Source organism: Carettochelys insculpta, chromosome 1, assembly GCF_033958435.1.
Source record: "Carettochelys insculpta isolate YL-2023 chromosome 1, ASM3395843v1, whole genome shotgun sequence".
NCBI classification, from domain to species: Eukaryota; Metazoa; Chordata; order Testudines; family Carettochelyidae; genus Carettochelys; species Carettochelys insculpta.
In genome coordinates this window covers 302132252-302150825 of record NC_134137.1, presented here as the reverse complement: position 1 = coordinate 302150825, position 18574 = coordinate 302132252, and the positions used below count along the sequence as shown (strand labels likewise).

At 45.8% G+C, this 18574-nt stretch overlaps 1 protein-coding gene across 1 annotated transcript; it reads right to left on the bottom strand.

Moving 5' to 3' along the window:
- Positions 1–1240: 1240 nt before the first annotated feature.
- Positions 1241–18534, bottom strand: CCDC59 (coiled-coil domain containing 59). The gene is made up of 4 exons (XM_075012248.1): positions 18403–18534; positions 13744–13966; positions 9080–9179; positions 1241–1449 (listed from the first exon to the last, which is right to left on the bottom strand). Exons 1-4 carry the CDS (start codon positions 18527–18529, stop codon positions 1288–1290), a joined length of 612 nt encoding a protein of 203 aa, XP_074868349.1. The 5' UTR covers positions 18530–18534; the 3' UTR covers positions 1241–1287.
- Positions 18535–18574: the final 40 nt, after the last annotated feature.

The following is an 18574-nucleotide window of genomic DNA, read 5'->3' as shown; positions in this document are numbered from 1 at the left end:
AACTAGCTCTTACACATCATGTTTCATGAACAGATCTCAAAATGCTTGGCAAAGTAAATCAGTATCCCTATTCCCATCTTAAAAGGCTACGTCTACACTAGAAGCATCTGTAGACAAAAGTTACTATCGACAGGGAAATCTCGATAGAACCTCTGCCAACAGATTGAATCTACACACAACTTGCTCTGTGGACAGAGAACTGCCAGCCTGCACTGCCCTCTGTTACTAGAAAGTGGAATGAAGGGCTGCCCGGCAACCAGAAGCCCTCTCCGTCCACAGAAGTGTCTACACTGCACTTCTGTCAACAGAACACTGTGTCAAGAGGGTTACGCCTCAGATTTTTGAGGGATAATACTGTCAAGGAAAACACAGAGTTCTGTTGAGACTGTCAACAGAATGCTTTAAGTGCATAGACACTCCCTGAGTTATGCTGACAGATGGCCCCTTCTGTCGACAAAACTCTCTAGTGTAGACCCAGCCTTATAGAATAGGAAACTGAAGTATGGAGACTAAGTGACTTGTGCATGGTCTTTCAGCAATCCAGTATCAGACACAGGAATAGAATCCCAGTTGTGCTAAATCCCAGTCTAGTGATCTGTAAGGTATACTTTTTTGTCCTTGATGGTTCACAATATATTAGACTTTGAAATTATCATGCTAGACTTTGACAATTTTTTTTTTAAATTTTGGCAAGTGGTAGAAAGGTGGGATTAGTACAATAAGCCTTACAATACAATTTATAGTCTGTGTTTTCACATACCAAGCTTTACCATGGCATAAGGGATGCAATTCCTAGCTCTGGCAGTTCATTAAACATCACAGTCACATAGTTTATGATCCTGTTTCTTGCTATTCAACAGACATGATTTTGGCAGCTAATATCAAAAGAACTGCTAGAGCTAAAAACAAATGCTTTATGCCATCTGATAAGCAGCACGGAATCCCAGCTCTCAAAAGACTGAAGTCTCAAACTAGCAATCTGGGATATTGACTGCTAAATATCAAGTACAGAACTGAAGTGGGGAATAAAGCAAGGAACTAATTAGAACATGTATTGTGAAGGTTCCATATCCCATAATCTAACTGAGTTAGAAATGTTATTTTTAGACATACAAATGTTTACAAGACCAATGACTTTCTCCAGCACAGTTATGGACCAGTGATCAGAACAAACCAAAATGGTTGCCATATGCTCTCATAAAAAATATCACCTACAATAGAAAGCACCAGTGAATGCATGTTTTCAGTATGCTGATTTAATTAACTGAAAAGAGAAAATAAGCTGGTTTATGTTTTTTGTTGTATTTTCTGAAGGAGAAATTCTATTTGTAAATTTAGATTTGGCTGTCCTTTTTTGGTCTTTTTACTTAATATTTTAAAAGCTTCCATTTTCTTTTGCTTGTAGAGTCTTTGAGCTTCTTCTCTTTCTCGTCTCCTTTTCTCTGCTTCCTGAAATAAAAACAGCAAAAATGTAACTGACATGATTACATCAGAATCAAAACAAATCCTAGACATGATTTTAAGTAACATAAGCATCCTTATGAAAATGTGAAGTTGGGTACCATACTGGCTTTACTGACACGAGCATCTTTACAAGGAATTTAAGAATGGAAGAAAAGTCAGATATTGTAACTGAAACAAATATGTTTGCCAAAAATCAGAGGTTTTCAAACTATTTTTTGATGACACAGTTAAAGAAAATTATCAATGCCTGTAAACCAAAAGAGCTGGGAATGAGGGATTTGGAATGTAGGATGGGACAAAGGACTGGGGCAGAGGGGAGGTTGTGAATGAGGGGTTCAGGATGTGGGAGAGTGCTCAGGGGTGGGACAGGAAGTTGGGATACAGGAGAGAGTAAGGTCTCTCGGGTAAGACCAGGGATAAGGAGTTTGTGGTGCAGGAAGGGGATCTGGGTTGAAGCAGGGGGTTGGGGTATGGTCTTACCTCGGGCGGTTCCCAGTGAACGGCACAATGGAAATGCTAAGGCAGGCTTACTGCCTGTCCTTGCACCAAGGACTGCACTGTACCCCAGAAGCAACTAGCAGAAGGCCTGACTCCTTGGCAGAGACATGAAAGCAGCTCTGCACAGCTCTCATCTGCAGATATCACACATGCCTAAGCTAGGCAAAGGCATGCAAGTGGCTCCCCCAGCAATCGCTCACAGGGTGGTGATCGCAATGCAGGGAAGGGGGCATAGCATGACATTCCGTGGCCCCCATCACCTCCACCCCCACCATTTAGCAGCTGGACCTGTTGCTGGCCACTTCCAGAGTCAGACCAGGTAGGGACGAGCCTGGTGGTTTTCTAAGTGCAATTAGTGACCCAGCCTTAAGCCGTGTCTACACGTGCACGCTACTTCGAAGTAGCGGCACTAACTTCGAAACAGTGCCCGTCGCGGCTACACGTGTTGAGCGCTATTTCAATGTTAACATTGACGTTAGGCGGCGAGACGTCGAAGCCGCTAACCCCACGAGGGGATGGGAATAGCGCCCTACTTCGAAGTTGAACGTCGAAGTAGGGCACGTGTAGCCGATCCGTGTCCCGCAACATCGAAATAGTGGGGTCCGCCATGGCGGCCATCAGCTGAGGGGTTGAGAGACGCTCTCTCTCCAGCCCCTGCGGGGCTCTATGGTCACCGTGTGCAGCAGCCCTTAGCCCAGGGCTTCTGGCTGCTGCTGCTGCAGCTGGGGATCCATGCTGCATGCACAGGGTCTGCAACCAGTTGTCGGATCTGTGGACCTTGTGTTGTTTAGTGCAAGTGTGTCTGGGAGGGGCCCTTTAAGGGAGCGGCTTGCTGTTGAGTCCGCCCTGTGACCCTGTCTGCAGCTGTGTCTGGCACCCTTATTTCGATGTGTGCTACTTTGGCATGTAGACGTTCCCTCGCAGCGCCTATTTCGATGTGGTGCTGCGCAACATCGATGTTGAACGTCGACGTTGCCAGCCCTGGAGGACGTGTAGACGTTATTCATCGAAATAGCCTATTTCGATGTCTCTACATTGAAATAAGCTACTTCGATGTAGGCTTCACGTGTAGACGTAGCCTTAGTGACCCACAATCACTGATGGGACTTGAATGACCCTGTCTTTGATACTGACCGGAGTTGCAAGGGTCCATGGATACTGAGCACAGCAACCTAGTGCTTCACCTTCAATGACTCAGTAATGGGTTGCCATCTTCACTTTGAAAATCACTGGGCTAAAGCATTGGAATGAAGACTGTGGTTGGCAACTTTACATCCCTGGCACAATGGAACTTGCTACAATAAAGCTAATGTTCTTCTGTCTTCCACACAGATCTTTAAGAGGCCAGATGAGACTGTAGAATGAAATCCTACAGGAACTAAGGGTTACCACAAGCCTCACTACCTTCTATACCAAGGACAAGGCACGTTTTTTTACCTGAATTTGGTGACAAATACATATCAACACAGATATCAAAAAACCAACCAAACAAAAAATCCCTCCTTGGTGAAACACGACACTCCTCACATCTCTGGTGCAAGAGAGGAGGTGAAAAAAACAAAACGTAACAGGTGTTGGTAATGTCACGTAATGCACTACTGGAAGGCACTCAATACTACAGTGAAGAGCATGGTCTAAAACTCTTCATATAATTTCATTCAGCATGTAGGGCCAGGATAGGTGCTATTGTCAGTATTCCGTTTTCCTCTGAATAAATTACTGAAAAACTATATTTTTGATGAACATGTTGACTAGTTTTATTCACTGAAATCATGTCCCGTCAAAATATGTGAAGCTGTCACTAATCAGACCAAAACATTTGCTTCAATTTATTCGGATACCTACTCTGCTGGGATTTTATTCTTTGAAATGCAGTACTGTAAAGGCCACACAGAGACTGTCTTAGCAGCATAGAGCATGTCAAGAGATGGCAGGCTATCAAATGCATATTATATTCTTTTCATTGCATAAATAGGCTTTGGAGAGTTATGTCAAAATAAAAAAAAATATGCAACAGAAGAATTTAATAATTTAGCAAGAATAGTGTTTTATATTGTATGCAAATATAAACTGAGTTAAAGCTTAATAACCCAAGCATTTCCAAATTGAAATGTAAAAAATCTAAGCAATGGCAAAGACTAAGTTCTTTTCATATATCCAAAATGTCCATAATTGAGCAATTTATTCATGAACATTACAGATAAGATACTAAAATAAGTGGCACCAAACCGAACCCCACATCTCCAGCCCTCCTAATCAACTGCATTTCATACGAGCCAGATCAAGAACCATCAGAGAAAAGTTACTTTAGATCACTGCTAACATTGGGCTAGAAACAAATGATTCTGGAGCAGAAAGAATGACCCTGTCCATAAGGAATATTCAGTACAAGTCCTCTCTACAGCTGTGATGAATGAACTGCAGCCCACAGGCTGCACGTGGCCCTTCAGAGTTTTACGTCTAGCCTGAGAGACCCTTATTTAGCATTGCACACTACAGAATTGCCAGATTCTGAAGATTCCTCTCTGCATAGTTTTTATCTACCAGTATGACTAAAGTGAAATGCACAGAAAGCAAGGACAGGTAAAATGAGGAGCATGCTGACTGTAAGTAATATTGACTGCAAGAGTTGTGTACTTCCTCTATATCCAATCCAAACAGCGCTGCAGTTCAAACAGCATGCTTTGAAAATTCTAGGTACGCAAGCCCAGGCTACATCTACACTAAAGATAAATTCTAATTTATTAGAATCGATTTTATACCTTTTTTAAAATTTGATTTTGAGTAGCCTCGCCTCCCACAGGCTCCCAACAAATTTGACACACTGCTTCCACACTGAAATCACCCAACATCTACTGCTAAAGCAGTGCATGGAGAGAACCTATCCTACAGTTCCCTCAGCCCTGCGTTCTGAGCCAGGTGCAGCAGCGCTGTCTGTTTCCCAGGTCCCTGCAGCTTGGGGTACTTGGGAAACTGACAGTGCAGCAGCCCTGGTCAGCTTCCTGGCTTCCCCAAGCTGCAGGACCTGGGACACTGACAGCACAGCAGCCCTGGTCAGTTTCCCAACTCCTGCTAGTAGCAGGGAGCTGGGAGCCAGATGCAGCGAATAGCTTTGTGGGATACATACGGGACACTCATGGAGGCTAGTAAATTTGATTTTAAGACATGGCACTTCCACACTGGCCTTTAATTGTACTGAATTTGATCCTGATGCTACACCCATCAGTAACTGCAATATTGTAATCTCGCTTATTATTGCTCCCAAAAATCAAGCTAATGGTAGTTACAGTGGAAACAGTCATGCGGTAATATCGAGCGAACTGCCTTAAATTTGAATTTGTCTTGTAGTGTAGATGCAGCCACAGTTAGCTGTTCTAACCTGGGAGACCACCTTGATTACATCAATCAGCCTATTGATATGGAGGGTCACTCATGATGAGCACTCCCATCGCTAGGTTGCCAAAGTTGCTCTGCAAATATAGGTTTTGGAGGCTCTTCTTGCTGACATGACTGACAAGAAAACACATTTCTATGGGAATAAAAATAAACCTGACTTGTGATTTAGACAGATATGGTACCTAAGAATCACTAAGATTATTCTGTGATCTGTTACAAACTTGATGCATCTAACACAGGGGTGGGCAATAATTTTCACAGAGGGGCTACTCTATGAATTTTGGTACTGCTTGTGGGCCGGCTCTGAAGGGGCAGGGCTTTGGGCAGGAAGGCTGGGACTGGGGGCTACAGAGAGAGAAAAAGTATGTGAGTATGAGAGAAACAAATTTGTGTGTAACAGAATTTGTGACACAGGTTGAGTGTGTTCTGCAGTGTATACGTGACAGTGACTGTGTGGAACAGACTGGATATGTGTGACAGAGATAGAGTGTATGTGGTGGCTAAATTTCTGAGAGAAGCCACTCTCTGCCTCTTTAAGGAAAATCTGTCTTGCTCTCTTGTTTCTCCCTCCCCCGGCGCTGCACTCCTGAGTGAGTCACTTACTACCCATTCTTAGGACTGGAGCAGCTACTCCAGTGTCTCCCAAATGCTGTTGGGTGGAATCCCAGGGTTCTGCCAAGTGAAAATAAGGGTTTCACGAGAAAATTTCTCTGTGGCTCCCTGCCCTGATGCTGCTGAAACAGTAGAACTAAATTTAAATTTAACAGCAGGGACAGATTTGGCCGTTAAACCAACTTAATTTAGTTCCATTATTGCGGCGGTGGCGGGGAAGGGAGTTGCAGACAGCCCCTCACTGACCCCACTATCCAACCAGCCACAGCCCCCCTGGTGGGCATATCTCAGCTCATCCCTGCAAGTGGAACACGTCCATTCTAGCCTTCCTTCTGCTGGGTGCAAGTGGCCACCTGGAGTAGGCTCCCTAGCCAGCGCCATGGATGGGTTAGTCCCAGGGACCAGTTTGGGTCTGAGGCGGGTTAATCCTGGGAGGGGGTGGCTGATTTGAGGGTGAGGGCAGTAGAACCTGGGAATGGGGTTCTGTGAAATTCTTTTGCATTTAAAAGGGCTCCAAGGCCAAATAAAATTGGGAAACACTGAGCTACACTGTCTCTCCCTCTCCCCCATCCCTTCTGTGCAGAAGAGATGGGGTATGGGACCACCCTGACTTCAGCACTATGCTCTCTGCTCCACCTTCTCCCCCTCTGCACAGCTAGGAGAATCCTAGCAGCAACTTGGCTGAAGACAAAACAAGGTGTGGGGAGTAGCAGCTTAAAGCATGCTGCCAGCTATTAAGTATGTAAGTTCTGCTACTAAGCTGGGCAGGGCAGAGAAAAATGCTTGGCAGGCTGGATCTGGCCCCCGGGGCTGACTTTGCCGACCCCTGGTCTAGCACACAGATGCACACAGCAATGACGGGAGGTCTGAGGCCTCTTGTAAAAACCCTGGTTTTCTGTGGTAATTTTACTTAGATATCATTAGGAGGCTTTTGCATATTCCGAATAAATGGAACACGTAAGTTCAGAGCCATCTCTCTGGAAGAGCATCCCCTCTCCTTAGAGCATGTAGTTCAACAGCCCTGCTGCCAGGCATAAGTGGAACATGGACCTGGAAGTCCTGCCTCAGGAAGAGATGGAGAGAATGAAGCTCTCTGAGAGCATGCTACTAGTCTTAATACCAAAGCCCTTTTGATCAGTGGGAGTGAGGATGACTTGCTTATCCCTTCATCTTCTGAATCACTTTTACCAGTCACAAACAAGGAAAGGGGAGCAAAGAAAAGATGATTCAGCTATTTGTGAGCCACAGCATCGTTCTCTGTGATCTCTGGGCTGTTCCCTTGGTGAAGATCCTCACCCCTTTACGATTTAACTGCATGCAAATCTATCCCCCAGGGAGTGTAGTGGAAGGTCACTAGATCTCCACATATAAATTTGTCTGCTGTGTCCAGGGTTCATTCCAAGCTGTCCATCAGTGGCCAACTTCCCGGTCCACCTCTACAGCGATTGAGAAATGGACATAACAAAGCCCTATAAAGAAGCTTGATTTGCCACTGGTGTTTACAGCAAGAAAATGCAGCTCAAATATCAACATCTGGGGGAAAAGTCATGATTCAATAGCTCTAAAGAGGTATCAGTAAAGTGAAGCATACAAAAAGATGCAATTATTTCATATCAACCAGCAATTAACATATGATTCAGTTTTATTCCAACTAGCATGCATATTGAAAGCATTCTTTTTTATATAACAAATATAATGTCAAATCCACATTATCTGTGCACCCCCAGGACATAATACTCTCTCAAGTCATGAGCACCCCATATCACCAGTGTTTTTTACAATAATTTCCGCCAGTAGTTGGTGGTTTTATCCATTTTAAGGTGAGATGAATAAAAGCAAATGAAGAATCCAGGGTAAGAAAGTTCAACTGATGAGTGAATGGCAATTGTATTACAGTTTTCCTACTGCTGACCCCTACTTAATCCCACTAGCTTTGGTCAAGATATAGGAAGAAGTTATTTTAATTGAGTGCTACATAATTTCCTCTTCTACCTGAATATAGAGAACAATTGATCTCAGCCTTCTTCATGATAGCCCTTAATAGATTTGAACACTTATCAAATGTTCCCTCAGTCCTCTTTACTCGCAACTAAACATGCTCAGTTTGTTTTTTTATTAAACCCTCTCTCACAGGTCAGGTTTTCTAATCCTTTAATCAAGTTTGCTGCTCTCCTCTGGACTTTCTCAAATATCCACATCCTTCCTGAAGTGTTGCAACCAAAACTGGGCACAGTACTCCAGCTGAAGCCTCACCAGTGCAGAAAACAGTGGGACAATTAACTGCCATGTTTTCCACAGAACACAGGTTAATACATTTCAGAATGATGTTACCCGTTTTTGGTTTCCAACTGCATTACACTGTTGTTCGATATGAAGTCCTGCAGCTTCAAGTAAGTGACATCTCAGTTAGCCTCACAAATGGATGGGATGGGGGAGATGTCACAATTGAATGGCTGTCTTTTCCTCATTCCCGGGGGGGGTTGGGGGGGGGGGGAGAATGTGGGAGGTTCAACCCCTCCAGCCCCGCATGCCCATGACTCAACCCCCACCCCCAGTTCAAACCTTTCAGCCCCATGTGCTTGTGGCTCAACCCCCACAGCTCCAGCTCAAGCCCCTAGCCCCCCGCGGCCACGCCTCAACCTCACCCCCCGACCCAGCTTCACCTCAAACTTCACAGGCCTGTGCACCCGAGGCTCAACACCCTGGCCCCACCCAGCTCAACCCCACCCAGCCCCAGCTTACACAAGTTACTTTTCCCCCCGTCAAGAAATCAAGTCTGGAATAGTGCAGCAGGGCAGCCAACCATCACTGAAGGGAAACCAGGTAAAAGAGCTCAGGGGGTATCAAGTCCCGTGAAGCTTGAGTTTAGCCAGATCAGTACATAGTATACGGAAAAACCCCAATAGAGGGAACGAAACCCAAGAAACCCATTGCAGTGCAAAACAAGAGGACATAAACTATAATATTTTAAACACTTACACATTTGTGAATGATGTTTAATCCGATTTCAGAGTGAAAAAAAATATCATTACCTCCTCACACCTCCCCATCAGTTTATCATCAGGACACAATGCTGTCCCCCAAAGATCTCAATTTAAGATTTATTCACCTCTTTCTTCTTGGCACGTTCAGCCTTTACTTTCTCATACTCTTCTTTTGTTTTTTGATTTGAAGTTTTCTTTTTAAACTTCCTTTGAGTTATATCTGACCTGTAACAGACACGTATATAATTATTTTATGGATCTTTAGATTAGCAAAATCTTAACTGCAGCACACAGTAAGACTGATCTAGTATAGACTATATAGGAATTAAGTGTCTCTCAGAAGAAACCATGAATCTTTGCTTTTAAAAACTAAACTCCTTCCCCTCTCCAACAACAAAAAAGCAGTTATATCTGGGCCAACTCCTCCTCCTCAGCTGCAGTCCTGATTAGGGATACTTCTGCTTCCTACACCACCACACTTCTCAGATTTCAGAGGATTCCATGTAGTAATCTGGCACAAGGCAATGCATCTTAGATTAAGTGCATCTTCTTCTCCTTTATGCTTTTTTTTTTTTGTATAATAGAGTTATCTGCCTTCAGGATTCCGTTCAGATTCCCAATTACCAGATTATTTAAAAATACAGTATTTAGGAAAGGGCTCAAGCCACTACCAAAATTTAAACCTTGTTAATTTTGAAAATACTTCTGCCAGACAAACTAACAGGTGACCAAATCCTTGGTGCGCTATAGTTTAAATTTCCAGAGAAGGCAACCAATCAGTGCCATCCAGCAAACAAGACACAGACTAAGTTAAAAAAAAAAAAAAAAGAAAAAGAAAAAAAGGAAAAGCTTAGACACTATGTTTTAGAAATCAGGCTGCTGTTCAAAAGTATGACATTTATTCTATGCAGTGGTCTTCAGCTTATTTTCAGCTCCATCATGTGGCAAGATTGTGTAGTAACACCTAAAATTGACAGCCCACTATTCTAAATACAGGTTGCAACTCCCAAAACTGGGATCAACTGGTCCAGCAATATCTGTGGTCTGGCATGGCTGTTACTGGACCAGAGAACCCCAGGCTGGGAAGCTATTAGGCTGAGAGCTGGTGTCTGGGAGTCGGGCCAGGTGGAAGCACAGCACACGGGTGGGGGGAGGCCTGTTCAGGGAATCCCGGCAAGGCCTGTGCCCCTGGGGCCGTAGTTTGGAGCCACTTTGGGGGCTCAGGAGAGGCTGAAGCTAGTACCCCTGGGGCCACAGTTGGAGTCAGTGCCCTCGAGCTAGGGCTGAGTCCAGCAGCCCAGATGCAGACAGTGCTGAGGCTGTGGCTGCAATTAGCAGCAGCTAGAGCAGGCACCCCCAGGTCCGTGACCAGAAGCAGCCAGAAACAGTGCACCTGGGGGGTCAGGCTGGGACCCCATCCAGCAGCAGACAGATCTAGGCCTGGGTCTGGCAGCCCAACCATTCCTGAAGCCAGTGTCCCTGTGACCCAAGACAGGGCTGTGTCCAGCAGCCTGTCCAGGGCTGGAGCTGGCCCTCATGGGGACACTAGCTGGGGTCGCATCTCACATTGGGCTATGGTCTGGGGCAATGGGTTGCTGGGGCTGGCGAATGAGGGGGGAAGTGTGTATGCTGGGGAAGGCTGGAAGCAGGGGGGCCAGCCTGGAGAAAATGGAGCTGGTGGCAGGACAGGGCAGCAGGCTGGATGGCTGGAGGTGGGGGACCTCCCTTTGCCTCGCAATTCCCTCATTTGGGAATGGTCAGGTCCCGAGGGTGGTGGACAAGGGAAGAGCAAACTGTACTAACACACTGTACACAGACAAATGCTAAAAATAAATAGAATAGAAGGTGATAAAGCAGATTCTGTTTGATATCCCTTACAAGTTAATATAGAACATGGTAATGTTGCAAATAATCTCATTGTATGTTAACTAGAGAGATAAAATTATTTTTAAAAATTGCAATTAATCACAAGATTTAAAAAAAAGTCACAATCACAGTTTTAATGGCACTGTTAAACCATAATAGAATACCTATTTAAATCACACATATTTTTGTATTTTTTTTTTTTTACATTTTCAAATATATTGATTTTAATTACAACACAGCAAAGTATACAGTGTTCATTTATATTACTTTTATTACACATATTTGCACTGTAAAGAGAAACAAAAGTAGTATTTTTCAATTTACTTCATTAAGTGCTGTCGTGAAACCTATCTTGCAAGTGCAACTTACAAATGTAAAAGTCATCTCTATTTCCCCACCATTACTGTACTTAGAAACAAAATAAAGTAAAACTGTAGAGCCCATCAGTTCACTCAGTTTGTTTACATTTATGGGAGATAATGCTGCCTGCTTCTTATTAAAAGTATCACGTGAATGCCTGTTCTCGCTTTCAGGTGACAGTTGAAAATGTAGCAAAAAAACCAAAATAAACATAAAATACAGGTTGAACCTCTCTAGTCTGGCAACCCTGGAATCTGACCAGTGCCAAACAAGAGAAATTGCTGAACTATGGGAGGTCAATATTATCTAGCAGCATTATCAACACCCCCATTGCTTACTGGGCTCTTAGAAGACTTTTTGTGGTAACTTACAGCTAAATTACAACACAGACCACTGAGAGCCAGGACTAGTGGCTGTAAACGAACTGTATGAGACCATGGGAAACTTGGCTACATCCAAGATAAATAGGTACCTGGCTAACTAAAATCATGCTGGACCACAGATGTTGCTGGAAGTGTCGGACTAAAAGAGGTTCAATCTATAATATTATATTATTGTTTAACAGTACAATTAATCATAACTGTTTCTTTTAGTCTAGTTAAATTTGTTTTGCATTAATTGTTTGCATTAGCTGCAACTGACAGCCCTGGTATTAGCTGCCACGCCTCACATGTGCGTGTAAAATAGAAGCATTTTTATAATCAATAAGAACAAGCATTTCTGGAGACTGAATTTCAAGCAACACATTAATACAAAAGTGACTAAAAACTCTACTTGTACAAGCATGTTAATTAGTATAACTGAACACTACATCATAATGCATTGTTTTTAAAGAGTGGCAGAGTTATATGCTTAAGAGAGACTACCCAACAAGATTTTTGTAATTAAATCTGGACTTGTTCCAAAATTCTCAGACATGAACGTTATTATTAGAACACCTCAATTAAATCTTCTCTTCAATATATGAATGACTAAAACCAAAAATTTTCAAGTCTCAGCACCTCACCTGTGAATTATGACACTACAGTAAAAGTCATGTTATCCAACACTCAGACAACCGGAACTCTCTGTTAAATGGCATCTGCTGGGGCCAGTGGAGCGAGGGCCGACTGCCTGGCCAGTACCTCACTGACATGGTACCCAAATGAAAAAAAAAGAAAAAGACACTCCCCTCATTCCCCTTGCACACCAGCCCAAGACCCTAGTGGGTCTGGGCTAGTAGGTTTTATGGACCTCCCTAAGCTCTGGGATAGGGCCAAAAATAAAGGGTTCAGTGTGGGAGGAGACTCACAAGAAGCAGCCTGGAGTGTGGGCAGCAGGGAGGGTGCAGAAGTAGTTTGGGAGGATGTGAGGGTGCTGGCACAGGCTGGGGGTGTGGGGATCTGAATGGGAAAACATGGAGGAGTGGGCCATGGAGTCTGGGAAGAAGGTATACAGGAGCAGGATAGAAGTGTGGTGTCTGGGTGAAGGAGGGAGACATCTTCCTGGCATAGCTTTCCCTGCCACCTTCCCCCCACTGCTCTCCCTTTATGTTTTATGAGAAATTATCACATTCTAGACATGCTCCATTGTCCTGGCACAACAAATCCCTTATATTGTTTTAAGTTGTAAGAGAAAGCTGCATATCAAATTTGTTGGTCCTAGCTTTTATTGTTTAGGAGTTTTTCCAACAAACAGAAAAACTAACTCTCACAAATGTATAGCAGATGTCACAAGCAATAAGGAGTGAAGTAGGTGGCTTATCTAATGGGTGCTTCTGATTGTATCCAGTGGATGGAAACCACTCTGCAGCTAGCCTATGCAAATTATTAAAAAAAATATTGTTTTTCAAATTGTTATTATGGATATAATAAAATAAGCACAAAGCAGTAGTCTGAAGATTTTTAACAATTCAGAGCAACAATTCTAAGGTTTCTAACAAGTGAGAACAAGATTTAATTTTATTTATTACTTTTCTAAGACCTAAACCTGGTACTGGATATGGGCCAGCTCTGGGCCCCCCACCAGAGGGGAGGGGTTTGGGGGCTACAGAGACAGACAGTGTGGAAGTGTAAGAAAATCTCTGTGTATGAGACACAGACTTTGCGACAGATTGTGTGTGTGTTATGATGTATACGTGACAGAGAATGTGTGTGTGTGTGTGTGTGTGGGGCACAGACTGGGTAAATTTCTAAGAGAAGCCAATTGCTTTCTTTTTAAGTCACCTACCCTTCATGTTTCAGACTGGAGCAGTTCTGCTGTGTTTCCCCCTCTTCCTGATCCCTGCTCTGCAGAGATGGGGTACAGGGCAGGGGAACACCTTGATTTCAGCACTATCCTCCCCACATCACCCTCTCATGTAGTTAGCAGGAGAGTCCTAGAAGCAGCTCAGATGCAGATGGAACAAGGTGAGGGAGGGGCAGCCGAACACATGATGCTGACTGTAAGTATGCACACTCTGCTAATCAGCTTGGAGGGCTGAATCCAGACCCCAGGTGTGATTTTGCCCACCTGAGACCTCAACTATGACACTGAGTCATTTAAGATTGAAGGGAGGAGGGATGTTTTTTAAAATGATACTTACTTGGTGGTTGTGTTGTTTTTGTGTTCTAACAAAACTAGAGCTCTTTTAGATTTTAATTGTTTCTCAAGCATTTCCTCTTCAGCTAAATAGAGATGCTTCAAATGCTCTGGGTAAGTATCTGTGTACTGAACTTCCCGCTGAGGGTGTGCCTTTCCTTCCTGCTTTAGTAATTTCTTGTATTCCTGTTGGATCTTTTGCTTTCTCCAAAATGCAAATCCTTGTCCTGAAACCATTAGAGAGACTAAGTTAGACACAAACTAAGAAAGTAGCAATAAGAAGCTTTTTCTATGCCAATGCATAAAAAAACAGTGTTCCACTATGGGTGTTCCACGATGCCACTGCATTTTTCAGTTTTACGCTACATGAACCAGAACTAGATCCTTAACTGTCATTGCAGACTGGGTACCACTGTTTTGAATTACAACAGAGAAAGGCTACAAAAATGTCTGATCCTCATACTGCTATCACTGGTGCAGCTGCATCATTACATAAAAGTAGATGCAAAACATGGTACTGCTGATGATGATCGTTTAAAAATACTTGTGTGAATACTCTAAGGCTATGTCTACATGGCGCTTTGCTCAGAGCCACTGTCAGCAGAGATATGCAAAATGAGCTTCTCAGGATTGCAAATGGTATGCTATTTGCTTACTCCCAAAGCTCATTACCATAGCCCCGTGAGAGCTCAGTGTCAGCAAAAGCGGGTGCTGGCACTGCAGGGGCCATGTGGACGTGCCTCTGCCAGTTAAACCCCCTCTGCTGCCAGTTCCTTATGCCTCAAAATGGGCACAAGGAACTGGCAACAGAGGAGGGGTTTAGCTGGCACAGGCATATCCACATGGCCCCTGCAGTGCCAGCATCCCCTTTAGCTGACACTGAGCTCTCGTGGGGCTATGGTAATGAGATCTGGGAGTATGCAAATGACAAGTCATTTGCAATCCCAAGAAACTCATTTTGCATAGCTTTGCCAGCAGTGGCACTGGCAGAGCACTAGGTAGACCCAGCCCAGATGTTTAAGACTGCCTTACTGCTTTTACAAATCCATTTTTGACATTTTTCCAATTACTATTTCCTGGTTTTGCCCCATGTATGAAGTCAAATGGGAATTCTTAAAAGACAGACAGTCTCATGGAAGCATTGCTAAAAACATTTTGTGGGCATCCAAAATTTGTAACTACAGTAGAACAAAAGTGGCTCAAATGTAAAGATACAATGATTTAAAGTATTTGTAAAGAAAATGTTGTCTCATCTCTCTTTTTCAGTTATTTGCTTTTTTTAACTATCCAGGGAAGAGCTCTTTGTCAAGCTTAGAAGTATATGCCACACAACACATACCTGACAGTTTACTGGCATTCACTGACAACACTCAAAAGAAAAAAAATAAATAAAAGGTGTTCACTTTGCATAGCTATATATCACTTAGGAGCACATATGAGAGTTTTCTTTTCCATCCAGAAGGATTAATAAACCCATTCTGGCTCTTGGATGACAGCACATGTAGTTTCCACACAAGCTTTTAGTTGACTCATTCCTGCTCCAAGTCCAAATCTGAGAGTTCCTTGGCACTCCCTCCAGTATTTTCTCTAAAACACTATCAATGACAATTAGACATATGGGATGTTTCTCTCACCATGAATGAAGAAATGAAAATGCATTTGCAATGCATGTATTTCTTTATGCTCAACTAACCACAGAGCTGACATGAAGTCAAAGCAAAGAAATATCAGGGGCTTTTCTGCATTCTTGGACCTCTAAAGCCAACCAGTTACAAATGTTGCAAGGTGGATCCTGTAAAGTCATGGTCAGTTGTATCTATTTGCAAGTCTTGAATTAGTGAAGTCCAGGGGTGAGCAAACTTTTTAGGTCGTGCCCACATTTTCAGTCCTGCAATTAGCCGGGACCCACCCAACATGGGAGAGGACCACAGAAAGGAATGCAAGGGGGGAGGGGCACTCAGAAAAGGGGGTGCGGGAAGACTCCTGGGGGTACCCCAAAGAGGGAGAGGTGCTCGTGTGGAAGACCCTAGAAGGGTACCTCATCAGGCCAGGAACTTACCAGCTGCCCCCACCGCTTGCCTCAGGGTCTCTGTGCATTCTGATTGGCCCAACAGCGGCCGGGCGGGGGGGCATTCCCTTGGCACCACAGCCATGGAGGCCCACGCAGGAGAAATCAGAGGGCTGGTGAGGCAGCAGAAGCTGGGGGAAGGTAGGAATCATGCTGCTTCCCCCTTACAGAATGTCACGGCCTCTCTGTGGGGTGTGCCCCTCACTTTGCACATCTTTGGTGCAGACCACAGATGGGGAACCGATGGCCTGCAGGCCAGATCCAGCTCACAGCTTGCTTTGCTCTAGCCCATGAGGCTTGGGGCACGCCCCGCTCTCATGCATGTGAGCTGATGCTAGCACTCAAGCCATGCACAGGTGGGGGCACAGGGTTAGATCACCAATGTGGCTGGATCCAGGTGGTACACTCTGCCTGGCTGCAATTTGTGCCAATGGAAGTGGCTCCTTGCAGTGCACAGAGCTGTGCAGAATCATGTTTGGTCCCCTCCCCTGGAGAGACATCAGGTAACACCCTCATTCCCTGTTCCCTCCTGCCAAGACCCTGCATACCCAGTCCGCTACTGCATACCCTTCAAGAACCCCCCACCCTGCCCTCTCTTCACTCCTGCAAGAGCCCAATGCCTCTGTCCCTTCCCTCCACCCAGATCCCTCGTGCCCACCATAATCCTACTCTGCACCCTGTCTCAGACCCCACCCCCTCACCAGCTCCAGCAGCCTACCTCCTGTGCAGACCCTGCTCCTGCATTCTACCTCCCCTCCCCAGACCCTGCACCCACAACCTGCTCCTGCATCCTAGCTCTACCACCCAGACCCTGCATCCCCCCAGCCCATTCCTGCCTCCTATACAACCTACCATCCAGACTGCACGCTATCACTGTCAGCTCACTTTTGTACCTTACCTTCTCCCCAGACTTCACAACTACATCATAGCCTGCTCCCTGGCAGCACTCTCCTATCCACTGAACCCTTCATTTTTGGTCTCACCCCAGAGCTTAGAGGGGCCCCACAAAATCTATTAACTCTGGTTCCCCTAGGCCAGCAGTGGGGACCCTTTTTTGGGTTAGGACCTACTGACCCAGCGGAACAATGAGAAGTCCTGTGGCACCTTACAAACTAACAGATATTTCGGAGCATTAGCTTTCATGGGCAGAAACTAGCTTCATCATAAGTCACGCATCTGACAAAGTGGGTCTTCACCTGTGAAAGCTTATGCTCCAAAATATCTGTCAGTCTACAAGGTACCAAAGAACTACTCACTGTTTTTGCAGATAGACTAACATGGCTACCCCTCTGATAAATGCTCAGCAGACAGATCAGCTGGGGGACACAGAAGTGAGAAGCAAAAAAGAACAAATGGGGGTCTTAATGGGATGAAGGGTGCAGGAGCAGGCTGGGAATTGGAGGGTCTGGGCAGAAGGGGCTGCAAGGGAGGGGTGGGGGGTCTGGGCAGGAGGGAGTGCAAAAGTAGATTGGGTTTGGGTCAAGGTGAGAGGAAGGGTGCAGGAGCCTTTGGGCAGTGGGCTCAGGGTGGGGGGGAAGGATCTGGGAGATAGCGTGTGGGAAGGAAATGGGTGGAGTCTGGATGGCAGGGGCTACAATAGCTACCAGGAAACATGATGTCTAGGCAATGGGGGTGCAGTTTATCATACAGCACCCCTAAATGCACATGGCTCTGTGTCCCCTGCTCCCAGGCACTGCTCTCCATTGCTCTGATTGGCCAGATTTCTGACTACTCAAAGCAGTGATAGGCTGCTACCCTGCTGTCTCCCAGCCTTTTTCACAGCCAACAGAACAGCAATGACTAGCAGTGGAACCTAGAGCTGCTTCTTTCCACATGGCCCCTGACAGATTGCGTGGTCTGGATCCAGACCGTGGTTTGCCTAATCTGTAACAGGAAGCTTAGGGCTCCAAACCCACTAGTGTGTTGCTGGTTAGATGAAAAGGAAGGGGCCCTGAGCCTCGTGGCCTAGATCCAGACATGCTGTGGTCTGCCCACCTCTTGACCTGGGTGAAGTTTGAGCATATTCATTTCCCTGTCCTTTCTGCTCCTAAGTCAGGGGCCGGCTCTATGAGATTCCTAGAGAGAAAAATTTCCCCTTGGGGGGAATTCAGACTAACGAGGGTTTCTTTATATTTCTGCTTTTCACTCGCACGTGGCTCCCAGCTTATTTTTGTGTGTGAGTCAGTGGCCACCCCACACCGCCAAAGACGGTCCCCACCTCGGCCTCAGCGCCTGTTCCCTGACCAGTGCTAAGGAGAGGACCCAACTGAGCCAGAGCCCGCCCGCGCCGTCCCAGCGGAACCCGGCTTCCGCACAGACGCGGGAAGGGGGGCGGGGGGACGACATCTCCAAACACCTGCCAAGAGCGTCTCACTCCGCCAGCAGCCCGGCCGGAGAAGGCCCCGGCCTGGGCGTAGCCCGTGAGCACGCGGCAGCCCGGGGCTTATGACGCTGCGTGGCGAGAAGACAAGCGGCCTGACAGGCTGCGAACGGGGGGAGGGTCACTGGGGAAAGCCGGAGATGCTCCAACCGCCGCGCGCTGCCCCGAGCGCCGGAGCCCGCGAGCCCAGACAACCGCCGGAGGGCCCCACTCACCCTTCCGGACGCTCCCCAGCAAGCTCTGCCGCGGGTCCAGTCTCCATGGCCGCTTCCGGCGGGCAGCCTGAGCCGCTGCGGCGTTCGTCTTCGGGGTCCTCGGGCTCCTCCCGGTCACCGGCGCCATCTGCCTTCCACGCTCGCCGGTCGCACGCTGAGTGCGTCACCCAAC